The sequence below is a fragment of the Falco peregrinus genome, chromosome 4 (genome assembly GCF_023634155.1).
Source record: "Falco peregrinus isolate bFalPer1 chromosome 4, bFalPer1.pri, whole genome shotgun sequence".
NCBI lineage: Eukaryota > Metazoa > Chordata > Aves > Falconiformes > Falconidae > Falco > Falco peregrinus.
Genome location: NC_073724.1, coordinates 113,449,545 through 113,459,365, shown reverse-complemented (window position 1 = coordinate 113,459,365; position 9,821 = coordinate 113,449,545). Strand labels below are relative to the sequence as shown.

The following is a 9,821-nucleotide window of genomic DNA, read 5'->3' as shown; positions in this document are numbered from 1 at the left end:
TTGTGTTCTCTAGCAGTGTTTCTGCTGAAGACGTTTGCCCTTTACCCCCGGGGACCTCTCCCTCACATCGTAATTCTCCTCTGATCATTCGTAGTTGTGAAAGACTTGTCCAGGTTGTTACGATTTTTCCAACCATTTGTTAAACCTTTCCTCAGGCCCAAATGGGGTTGGTGCTAGGGCCAAGTAAATGAAAATTAGAAAAATAACATCTAAGAACGCAAGATCCTGTTAACATCTCAGCTCCTCATGTAGGGTCCATGTGTGAGGCAGAGTTTTTGCCATGCTGCAAGGTCTCCTGGTCCCCTGGAAGGGTAGCAGTGGGGTGAAGAGGTCAGTAGAAGGCAGCAAATAAATTGATTCCCGTGAAATTTATATTTCCTTTCTGGGGTAATGGTGATCAGCTGGGAGTTTTGGCAAAACCTTCTGTGGATTTTTCTCGCAGACTTAAAACACATTGCAGGAATTTTGCCTTCTTGGCCCCCATTTCCTCTTTTCTTGCCAGGTGTCATTATAAGGATTCAAAAAGGATGAGTAATTAAAACCCATGCAAAGAATGTGCCTGACAAATTCAGATATCTGCCTGATGAGGGAACATAGGCGACAGGCCACAGAGCTCCTGGAGCTTGTGCCCTGCCGTGGCAGAAGGGACCCCAGGGGTTCACCCCACACCGGGGGACCCTCTGAGAAGGGACCCAGGTGATGGGGACCCAGGTGTTGGGGACAAAGAGCCTGGTGCCCTGGGGGCTGCGAAGGTGCCACCACTGCTCCCTGAAACCTGCCACCCCAGCCGTGGCGGCCTGGCCACCCCTGAGGTGAGGGGCCGGCGACCCCCTGAGCTGCCTGCAGTGGCGGGACACCGCGCGTGAAGGCAAGGACGCGGAATAAGCTATAGTTTTCGTCAGCAGATAAACGGCAATGGCAGTAAACGAGGAAAGAAGCGGGGGTGCTGTGCCACAGGCTGCGCTGCGGGGCGAGGCCTGCGCGGAGGGACGCCCCGCGGCCGCGGGCGGGCGGTGGGGCAGAGGGCGCCGCCGGGAGCGCTGCGGAGCGGCGCGGGGCCGGGCTCGGCTCGGCGGCGGCGGCGGGAGCCACCTGCGGGAGGCGCCGCTCCGCCCCGCGCCGCTCCGCCCCGCTCGGAGCGCGCCTCTGGGGGCCGGCGGCCGGCGGGAGGGAGGGGGGAGGCGCCCCCGAGCCCCGCGGAGGCGGCGGGAGGGATGGGACCGGCTCCGCCACCTGCCTGAGCGGCTCCCGGAGACGCCGCCGCCGCCGCCGCGGGGAGCTGGTAGGTAGCGGGTCCCGCCGGCCGCGGGGGGTGCCGCGGGGTGCGGGTCGCCCCGCGGGACAAAGAGGCGGCGGGGAGGATGGCGAGGGCCGTCCTCGCCCCTCGGTGCCCCGGGGCCAGCGCCTCACCTGCCGGCGGGCGCAGAGCCGAGGGGAGCCCGGCGCTGCGGGGCACCGGGCGCTGCCGCCGGGCGGCCTGCGGGAGCCGCTGTCCCGGTCCGGGGCGAGCCCTCCGGCGCCCAGAGGCTTAATTTTTAACGCCGCTCTCATCAACGGGAGCGCAGCCGGCACCGCCTCTCCGCCGGCGGGCAGACAAAAAGGGGTAACGCGGCTTCTCCCCGCCGGTCCCCGCTCCGGGTCCCCGCCGCTGGGGCGGCAAGCACCGCCGCTCGCCTCTCCCGGTGATAACTTTAACGGGGGATACAAAGATTCGCCTTCGCTGCGTTTCGCGCTTGGGAAGCGTCAGAAGTAGCTCCGCGGCTGAGCCGCTGCGGTCCTGTGCTTCACCCCCCTGAGGCAGAGCATCAGTCAGTGTGCTGGCTTTGGGGAACGAGTGACACCGTCTCCTCAGCGGGGCGGCTGGGGGCCCGCTGCCCCGGCGGGGGCGGGGGGCGGGGGGGTCCCGCTGCCGGCCGCTCAGGTGGCGGCACAGCCCGGGGCCGCCTCCCTGAGGAGACCCGCCGGGGCTGGGCTGAACACGCCGCACGGTCCCTCTCCTCCGCCCGGGCGTGTGGCGCTGACACGCGTGTCAAAATCCCCGTTGGGCCGTGTTAGCGGCCGCCCGGGGGCTGCCGGTGTCAGAGCTGGTTTGGGGCTCCCCGAGGCACCGCGCCCCGCGGCCCCCAGCCCGGCAGGGAAGGCAGCGCCGCCGCACCCCGCTCCCGGCAGCGGTGTTAGGGTGCTGGTGGCAGCCAGACCTCGGCAGCTCTCAAAGCGCGACTCAATTATGTTTGCTATGTTTTAACAAGTTCTGTGACTAAGAAAAGCAGCAGAGGTATTTTGGCACGCCAGTGACAGTAATTTAGCTCACCTTTATGATTTGCTTTGAGGCAGGTTTTTCTCTCTTACTCTCTTGGCTTCCTTCTTCTTTTTTTTTATTTTTATTTTTTATTTTTAACCGTGTTAATCATTCTGACTTCCAGCACTGTGGAAAAACTTTCTTCATTTCAGAATGTAATGGAGACTGTTCACTTCACGGGCTTTCACACTGCATGTTCCCAGATCTGTTGTTATTTAACCATCTCTTACAAGAACCACCCCTGAAGTAGTGAACTCTTCCAGAAAAATTACTTGCTTACTAGAAAATGATTCATGCCAGTCCTGAACAAGGCAGTTTTCTTTCACTAACATCTATCTCCAGGCGTGAATGCCCGTAGCAGGCAGGAAAATGTGTCTGCAGAGTGTTTTAGCAGCGTGGGGAGCCCCAGGGTAGCTGTCACTGTTCCCTTTCTCTAAACAATTTTAATGCCATTAGCAAGTGTGATTATGTACAAACCGCTTTCTAGGGGGTTTCTAGGCTGGATATCGGAGCAGGGCTTTGTACCGAGTCAAAGGGTGGATTGAGTTTATGACACAGTTTAAATAGAAACAGAAGAGCAGTACTACAGTAGGGCAGCATGTTGTAATTCATTGAGTATCATTTTGTGATAGCCGTTCCGGGAAGTACTCGCTTCTAACCAGTTTGTTCGATTAGAGAATATCTTTCCGGGGTAACCCATGAGTAAATAGCTGAACACAGAGAGTGTTAACCCTGTTTCTTGCAGCATTTTGGTTTTGTTTTAAAGAAAAAGCAAAAGAGAAAGGAAAAGGAAAGAAGAGTCTTAACTGGTAGGTCTCTCTTTAAATTCAGACTGCTTTTACAATTCCTTTATTTTTCTGCTTAACTATTTTTTTTAAAGAGTAACAATCTACACAGAAAGAGGTACTATGCACTAATTTGCTATGTTGTTATAATTGAGGCTTATTTATTCTATTTATTGCAGCCCAGAGCTGATTTAGTACCAGTTATGCCTCCAGATAAGATGTAACTACAAAGTCTTCAGTAAATGCCTTGGTTTGTGAGCACTGTTTAGCTTATATGGTCAGGTATAAACTCAAACCTGTTAGGTTTTAATAACATTTTAAACAACAGAAATGTTCTGTAACGGATGAAAAGGCTTTTTTATCCCATACATCTGCAATGCAATCATACCACAGAAGCCACAGGGGCGTGTGTGGGAAGGCTTACTCAGAGACATGGAGTAAGTACCACTTACAGAGCCCAGCACAGACAGATACCGTCTTCTGAAGCTTTTTTTTTGGGACCAGCTTGAGTCCCCATCCCTGTCTTGTTCTCTTCACAGGGCGGCCGCCCTCTGCTGTCTAAAACTGCCTTTCCAGCGCTGGCGTTGCTCCAGTGGGGATGGTAGGGAGATAACGGCAGGGCAGGTTGCAGGGAGAGGTAATTTCTCTTCTCAGCCCGGCTGATGCTCTCCGAGAAAGGAGAGAAGTTGTTGGGCATGCAAGCCCCTTCATCAGGTCGCTGTGCTGACAGGCATGAGGGAATCTTCCTGCTTGTGCAAATAACAACTGACAAGACACTTCTAATTTTCCCCTGCCAGCTAAACAAACCAGCCAAGGGCCAGCATTGGCTCAGTTAGCATGAATGATTTTTAGATCCAAGTGGCATGAGTGGTGCAGTTTAGAGATTCCATCTATCAGGAAAGCTTCAAATGTAATTTGTGGGAGTAACTGGTGTGAAGCAGATGAGAGCAGACTGGTTATAAATACACGCTCTTAGTGATGGGATCTGCTACCTGATGCACAGCATAACTGTGTTTTAGTCTGTTCTCAGCTTCTAACTGGGAAACCAGTAAACATTTCTGTGTACAGCCCTCACTGTTGCAAGCAGGATGGCTAACTTATGCTATTGTGTATTGTCTTTGTGGGGACGGAGTGGTATCATTTGCCCCTGTTACCTTCTTTTTCTATGTTTTCCTAATCAGTGTTATACAACAAGTCTATTTGATAATACAGCAAGTGTTCCCTGGGCCATCCTCTTACCATCATGAAACTACCTCATTTCATAGCTTGCAAAACCCAGCCACATCCAATATTAATCTCTGCCGTGGAAGGAGCCAGAGGAGCTGATGGTTTTCCTTGAATAGCTGGGACACCCAAAATGATGCAATTCTGATTCATGTTTAAAGTGGCCTGTATTTTCCAGCATGACTTGCCCGTTAGGGATAAAGCAATGCATTCTGTAGAGCTTAACCCTTCTAGAAAAGGGGTATGTCCCTTTAAAGATGTCCTGTTTGTTAATGAGAAAATTAACCAACAGAATGCCTGGTCACTTCTGGAAGAGTCAGTACCTGCCTCTGTGGGCATCAGTAACGTCAGCTCTGTTCATCTATGTCTGTCTTTTGGAATGGAAATGTTTTGATATCCTGCACGGGTCAATTAATATTTTGAACATTGTGTGCTTTAATTATAGCCTTCATTCCCAAAGAGGATGCTACCAACAATGGAAGAATCCAAGGCCAATGTTTGAGTTGGACACCTCTGGACTTTAGCAGTCTGTAGCTTCCAAAGTCTTTTTCAGTGCAGCTTGCTGATGGAGTATTCCTACAAAAAGCATTGGAGAGAAGGCTTTTTCTTTTTTTTTTCTTGGACAGCTGTGGTCATCTCCTGCATGATTTGCTTTGGTTTACTCGTTTGAGGTATTTCAGGAATGATCCTGCAGTTGTGATCAGTGTAACCTCAGCAGGGTTTTAAATATGTGTAAGCTCAACATAATTGTGAAGTTTTGTTTGAATAATCTTTGTCTGAGGGAGATCCTGCCTGCCTTCTTGCCCAGGGTGCAATACCTCCTGCAGTGATTCAGCTGTATGGCTAATTTTCAAATAAACTAAAGTTACACATTTTCTTGACACAGTACTAGTGCACGCTGTTCTCTGCAGTCCGAGGCACTCTGCCTGTGGTTCATAAACACATTTACAGTCCCATTTGCCTCCTTGTGCTCAGAGGGAGTCGGTTTGCATTTCTAATTAATTGAGTTTGTAAAGGAATAAGCCAGTATGTTAACTGAAAATTCCCTCAGGAGTTGTAAACTTAGTTCATTAGCTGCCCTCATGTAATCTTATCATTCTTTCTCATGTACGCCTAGGGGTGAGTGAATGCTAGGTGGAGCAGAAACCTTCCTTGGGTATGAGTTGCAAGGGGAAGCGAGTCTCCTGTGTGGTCATGTTCTGCAACCCAGCTTCTGTGCAGGTTACCTTCTTTGTCTACCCACTTGTTCCTACCATCAGCTTGATGTCTTTGGCTAAGACAGCAAACAGTGTGAGGTGATTTAAGGACCTCTGTCAGCAGAGTCAGGGAGTAGGTGGGAGTTTTCAGAGACCGCTGTAATCTAGCTGAAGACAGACACATTTGCTCTTTGCAGGAGCTATGGTTTCTGAATGCAGGAATTTACAGGGTCTGACTTTTCTTTACACTTTGTGAAGACAAATACCATAACTTCCCACTGATGTCAACTGGGGGTTGGTGGCTCAGCACAACCTAAGGGTTAAACGCCCTGTGTTTCAGTGTTAAACTGGGACGCTTGTTTGAAGATACAGGTTAAGGCGCCAGTTTAACACTGAGAAATCTGCAGTACATAGTGATAGTTGGCTCCATTCAAATTGCTTGACCCTTATTATATGATACTTGGTCAGCATGCCGTTACTTAGCAAGGTAGATTAATCCTGCAACATGTCTGGGTGAATAACCGGACTTCCTTTTGTCTTCCACAGACCGGCATTCAGAATGGCAGGCTTGTCCACTTTAATCCTCCTTTTGTGTGCTGCTAAAGATGTGATGCCCTCCAGTTCTCACTGGAAGCCAACTTGGCCGTCTTACAGAGTTCCAGTTATCCTGCCACAGTCTACTCTTAACTTGGACAAACCACAGTTTGATGCTGAAGCCAGACTGGAAGTGGTATCGCCCTGTGGCCCAGCATGCCACAAAAGTTCTCCGCTGCCAACTTACGAAGAAGTGAAGAACTACCTGTCCTATGAAACCTTGTACGCTAATGGTAGCCTCACTGAAACTGAGGTGGGCATATATATTCTGAGCAACAGCGGCGATGGGTCTCAAGGCAGATCTCGAACTAAGAGGCAGATCTATGGCTATGACAGCAGGTTTAGCATTTTTGGGAAAGACTTCTTGTTGAATTACCCATTCTCCACATCGGTGAAGCTGTCTACAGGTTGCACGGGGACGCTGGTGGCTGAAAAGCACGTTCTTACTGCCGCTCATTGTATCCATGATGGCAAGAGTTATGTCAAAGGAGCTCAGAAACTGCGGGTGGGGTTCCTAAAGCCCAAACTGAAAGATGGCAGCAAAGGGGCCAATATCACCAACTCGGCAATGCCTGAGAAAATGAAATTCCAGTGGATCCGAGTGAAACGGACACATGTCCCCAAAGGATGGATCAAAGGCAATGCCAATGACATTGGCATGGATTATGACTATGCCCTGCTGGAGCTGAAGAAGCCTCATAAAAGAAAGTTTATGAAAATAGGTGTGAGCCCACCAGCAAGAAACTTGCCTGGAGGGAGGATTCACTTCTCTGGCTATGACAATGATCGTCCGGGAAACCTGGTTTACCGTTTCTGTGATGTCAAAGATGAAACATATGACCTATTGTACCAGCAGTGTGATGCCCAGCCAGGTGCAAGTGGATCTGGGGTGTACGTGAGGATGTGGAAGAGGCAGAATCACAAATGGGAGCGTAAAATTATTGGAATATTTTCGGGCCATCAGTGGGTGGACATGAATGGCACCCCACAGGATTTCAATGTAGCTGTTCGCATCACACCACTCAAATACGCACAGATCTGTTACTGGATCAAAGGCAACTACCTTGACTGCAGGGAAGGATAAAGACAATGAAACTCCTTGAAAGCACTTAATAACTGGTTTTAATTACTCATCTGAGGAAAGGCTAGACTTCTGCTGCAAATGTGTGTGATACGATCTTGTAACATTGCGATGTGATACAAAGCTTTTCAAGCAATCCACCTCGTTCTTGGGACAGGGGCTGTGTGGTGCTGTCGTTGCAGCTCGAAACTGGGGAGAAAGGAACATCAGCTGGGTGGGGAAGGAGCAGGTGGACTTGCTGAATTTGCAGCTGAGCAACTGAAGATTAATTAGGGGCGGATCAGTAAACAGTATGAAATCAGAACCGTCTCCAAAGAATCTTATAAAAGGGACGCTGTTGACTATCTCATGCCTACAATGTTTGTTTTAATAAATCCTAGGATTAGTAGAAATGCTTTGATCTGAACTTTTAAAAGAAAATATTTCTATGCTGTTGGGGGCTGAAGAGGGTCATTTAATGGTGTTTGCAACCCAAACATTACAGCTTTGTGTTCCTGCATGAGAACGGGAGTGTGAAAAGGGCAAGGCATGTGCTGTGGGAGATGAATGCCACACAAATAGCGTGCATAACACTTCTTTCGGCCTGAGTGATTTGAGACTTTATTAGTAACATAGTTAAGAAAAATGCTTTTTGAGCAAACAGACCTTGACCATGCAGTTGCAAGGACTTGACCATGAAGATGATGTTGGTCGTATGAGCAGTGCCATTGCACCCTGCTTTGGGAAACAAATCATACACGGGATTAAATCTTTATAGCAGCTGGGGTATAGCCTTACACCTAGCAGGACACCTATGAGTATACTGTTACAGAAAGCGTATGGGGACAGAGGCTTGTTTCCCGTTATGAGCTACTTAGATCTTTATAAGGAAAATCTTGTGTCAGCAACTCACATTTTCGGAGGGGAAGCCTGTCTTTGGTCTTGCTGGCCATCTGAATTGCTGCCTGCAAAGCAGGTAGAGGGGAGAGCAGGACAAGGGTTCTACTGACTTTTTCCCCTTTCTGTTGAAGACCCATGCTGTTCTACCTAAAAATACACCAGGCAGAGGGACCCTAGTTTATAAATGTCTCTCTATTGTACCCCTGTGACAGCGTAATTTGTACGGCATCTTGACTTATGTTTCTTGTGATGTTTGGAGTAGGAATCCTCCTCCCCATCAAACTGTTGAGTTACAAATAATTCTTGGCAAATGCACAGTTAGTAATTCTACAGCTGAAATAGAGCCACATTGTAGGGTGCAATCTGAGTTTGCTATGGAGTGATGTTCTGTTGTCTCTTATAGATAAGTGACTTATATTTTTCCTATAGCAGAATTGGAGTTTAAACCAAGAACTGTCTTTTGTAGGTAAATTCAGTCCAGCCAAATACTTGTAGCTCAGCAGATGGCATTGGGAAGTCAATCTGTACAGTGTTTCTCAGATGGGTTGTGCCACTGTATTGAAGTAACACGGTTAAGTACATGCTGCCATGCCAATATTATTTTTTTAAATAGGAGGATAGACACTGGCTCCAGTTCCGGTTTCTCTTCCATCCATCTGTCACTGTCCCCTGAAGCTTATGAAGTTGCCCATGGCCCTTGGTGTTGTGGGGCAAATGCACGTCCCTGGTGTGAAATGGCAGATCTGGGAAGGAATGAATTTAAACAGAGCTTCCCTGTGCTATACAAATACAAGGAAAATGTTAATTCAGATAAGCCTTTCTTACAGCCTACTAATTACTGTGGCATTTGTAAACATATGCCTGATGGTGCTTTATCTTTGTGATGGATTTGGCTCTAGTTCTGAAAAACATTTTTTGCTAGAGCTGCCTGTGATTATTATTTTTATAGGTGCAGCATACTAAAACAGGGACCCTCATGGGCTTTTGGTGCACTCAGATACAAGCAGTTACTAATGCTTTGAAATATGAATAATCACCATATGTATCTGATGGTCTTTTTCTGCCTTCTTATTTTAATTTCCTTTACTCTATGGCTGTTATCTGGAGCACTTTTGTTTGAATGTATCACAGTGAATAAAGAAAAGTTATGGAATTACAGTGCAGACATTCTTGTATTTGTGCTATACTTGGGTTGCACTTCCAGTCTCATTTCACTTACTTGTTTGTAAAGACATTCAGATACAAACCAGATTAATTAATGTCCACAATGCTGTTTATTTTCCTTCAGTTTTCTTTTGTCCGCACCTCTTAAAAGTCTTTGTTTTGTTTTGTTTGTTTGTTTTTGGTTTGGTTTGGTTTTTTGTTTTGGTTTTTTTTTAGTAGGCTTAATTACACTGTGTCTTTGGATGGTAGTAATCGATCTTAGCTTTTGTATGATTGTTGCAGTTCCCAAGCCAATCACGAGCTCGGATTAGTTAGAGCTGAAAATAACCTATTAGACTAAAAAGTCACATTCTTTTTATTAACTTTAGGGTTGATAAACTATGGAGGAATTTGAACCAGTCAGTATAAGGTCATAAATCAGGTCACTCTTCTTTTTCTTTTAGTTGATATACTAAGAAAGTTCCTCTGAGGCCAACAGTGAGACCCACAGTTTTTGGAGGAACACTGGAGTGCAGAAATGTTCTACTTTTTGATTTGGGAATTGCTACCCATACAACTTTCCTGATCTCTGAATGTGCACATTACATCATGCAGGCTTG

The 9,821-nt window shown here is 47.9% G+C and overlaps 1 protein-coding gene across 3 annotated transcripts; it reads left to right on the top strand.

Annotated features, from left to right (window-relative positions):
• Window positions 1-1,127: 1,127 nt before the first annotated feature.
• On the top strand, window positions 1,128-9,216 carry PRSS23 (serine protease 23). 3 transcript variants are annotated; one of them, XM_027779420.2, is made up of 3 exons: window positions 3,175-3,521; window positions 3,589-3,593; window positions 6,051-9,216. In XM_027779420.2, the coding sequence occupies exons 1-3, from the start codon at window positions 3,429-3,431 to the stop codon at window positions 7,180-7,182; spliced, it is 1,230 nt and encodes a 409-aa protein (XP_027635221.1). In that variant the 5' UTR covers window positions 3,175-3,428; the 3' UTR covers window positions 7,183-9,216. The 3 variants fall into 3 exon arrangements, with proteins under 3 accessions (XP_055658721.1, XP_027635220.1, XP_027635221.1); XM_055802746.1 differs by lacking the exons at window positions 3,175-3,521; window positions 3,589-3,593 and adding an exon at window positions 1,128-1,282; XM_027779419.2 differs by lacking the exons at window positions 3,175-3,521; window positions 3,589-3,593 and adding an exon at window positions 2,243-3,108.
• Window positions 9,217-9,821: the final 605 nt, after the last annotated feature.

Excerpts from the sequence above, each read along its gene's own strand:
- PRSS23 (XM_027779420.2), top strand. The coding sequence starts at position 3,429 with ATGAAAAGGCTTTTTTATCCCATACATCTGCAATGCAATCATACCACA.